The 1,892-nt window shown below is 18.5% G+C and overlaps 1 protein-coding gene across 17 annotated transcripts in view; it reads right to left on the bottom strand.

Annotated features, from left to right (window-relative positions):
* LOC102678519 overlaps positions 1 to 1,002 on the bottom strand; it is a 50,315-nt gene extending 49,313 nt beyond the window's left edge. For 16 of the 17 annotated variants that reach the window (XM_006623830.2, XM_031514286.1, XM_006623833.2 and 13 more), the window contains exon 1: positions 634 to 1,001. In XM_006623830.2, the coding sequence (XP_006623893.1) occupies positions 634 to 977 (344 nt within the window). In that variant the 5' untranslated portion in view covers positions 978 to 1,001. Of the gene's footprint in view, positions 1 to 633 lie in introns of all 17 variants that reach the window. The other variant, XM_006623838.2, reaches the window with a different exon arrangement.
* Positions 1,003 to 1,892: the final 890 nt, after the last annotated feature.

Here is a 1,892-nt window from a genome sequence, read left to right as displayed (position 1 = left end):
TATAATTTATAATATACAAAATTATAAATAATTAGAATCAAAAATTATACAATATTTCTAACAATATAAATTTTAATATTAGATTTTAATATAATAAATTTCAATATATCAATTAAAAATCTTCATATTTTTATCTTATAGTGAAATTTAATTTGTAATTCAAAAAGCTTTATTTGAATTGAAATCAATCTTTAAATTCTTATTATTTTTATATTACCTTTTTAATATAAAATTTCTTGAAAATATTTTTTACAGACCACTAAAATTTAAATGTTTTATATATAATTTAAAATTTTGTTTTATTTCATATCATTACAAAATTATATTTAAAAAAAATAAAGAAATTATATTTAAAAAAAAAAAATAAAGAAAATATTTTAAAAACTGATTTCATATTCTTAAAGTGATATTTCACTAAAAAAAATTACTATTATAATTACTACACTAATTAAAAAAAAATTACTATTATAATTTATAATCTATTATGCGATATTTCAAAAATTTTGATTTTAATAATATTATTTAAATATTAATTAAATTAAACTAGTATAAGATAAAAAATTTCGTAATTCATTATTTACAATTGAAAAAAATCAATGATTGATAAATTAATGATTGATAATATAAGCTTACCTATCGGAGATATCACGCTCGAGATCGATCATGTCTTCAGATATCGGACGTGAATGCTTTGAAAGTGTGTTCTTGGAAGCAATTGCAAGGGTAGTAATCGTAAGAGTGTTCGTGAATGTCGTCGCGGAAATATTTGTGAGGCTGGTGGTAATAGAAACGGCCTCTTTTTGACAGAGGCTCTCATGCGGCTGATTAATCTGTGTAGAGGCCCCCGGACTCGGGGGTGGACCACCCCTAGGCCGACATTTTGGGAAAAGTCGGTTCAAATCTGCGTTTTCCAAAATCAGACTTGTCATCGCCACATTACATTCATTTTTCTTAATATCCTGTCCATTCTGAAACATTATAAATTATACAAGATATTAATAGTTGAATCATATAAGATATTATAATATCAAATATTTTTATAAGAGATGTTACATATTTCATGAAAATAGTTTTAAAATGTAAATAGAAATATTAATATGTTATTTTTTATTAACTTGTTTTTATCATTTATTATTAACTGATATTATTATTAACTGATTCGATAAAATTATTTTTTTATTTTAGAAATTATTAAAATTAACATATCAATATATATATATTTCAAGTTTATTAAAATTGAAAGGAGAATACATCGACAAATTCAATATTATTAATGTATATTAATATATAATAATAAAATGGATTTTTAATAAAAAATGAATTATTAATAATATAACAAATATTATATCCTTAATTAAAAAATTAATTGATAAATCTTTTTTATAGAATGAAATAAATAATAAATGAAATGAATAAACAATTAAAATTTTGAAAAATTTATTTATTATTTCTAAAGAGTTATATAAAATATAAGATATATATAAGAGATATATATATATAAGAATATATATAAGAATATATATATAAGAATTATAGCTAATTCATATAATATTTTACTCACATATCTCAAGTAAATTTCAAATTATACATTTATTAAAAAATTATTAAATTTAATTTAATAATAAATTTAATAATAAATTAAAATTTATTTATTTTTTAACCATTTGTATATCTTTGTAATCTTCATTTTCGAAGCATCATTTATCATAAAATATTTTAACTATTAAGTTTAGGATCAACAGATTAATCGTTTTTTTATTTGAAATTTAATATTAAAATTTAACATTAAATTTTGATTTATAATAAAAAAAATATATGATTTTATTTAAAGTTGATCTTGAAAATGTTGAAACACATAAGAATACCACATATAAAGAAAATGCTGATAGATC

This window comes from Apis dorsata, unplaced genomic scaffold (genome assembly GCF_000469605.1).
Source record: "Apis dorsata unplaced genomic scaffold, Apis dorsata 1.3 scaffold_960, whole genome shotgun sequence".
Lineage (NCBI taxonomy): Eukaryota > Metazoa > Arthropoda > Insecta > Hymenoptera > Apidae > Apis > Apis dorsata.
The sequence above is the reverse complement of the archived record's forward strand: the minus strand, read 5'-3'. Positions and strand labels throughout refer to the sequence as shown.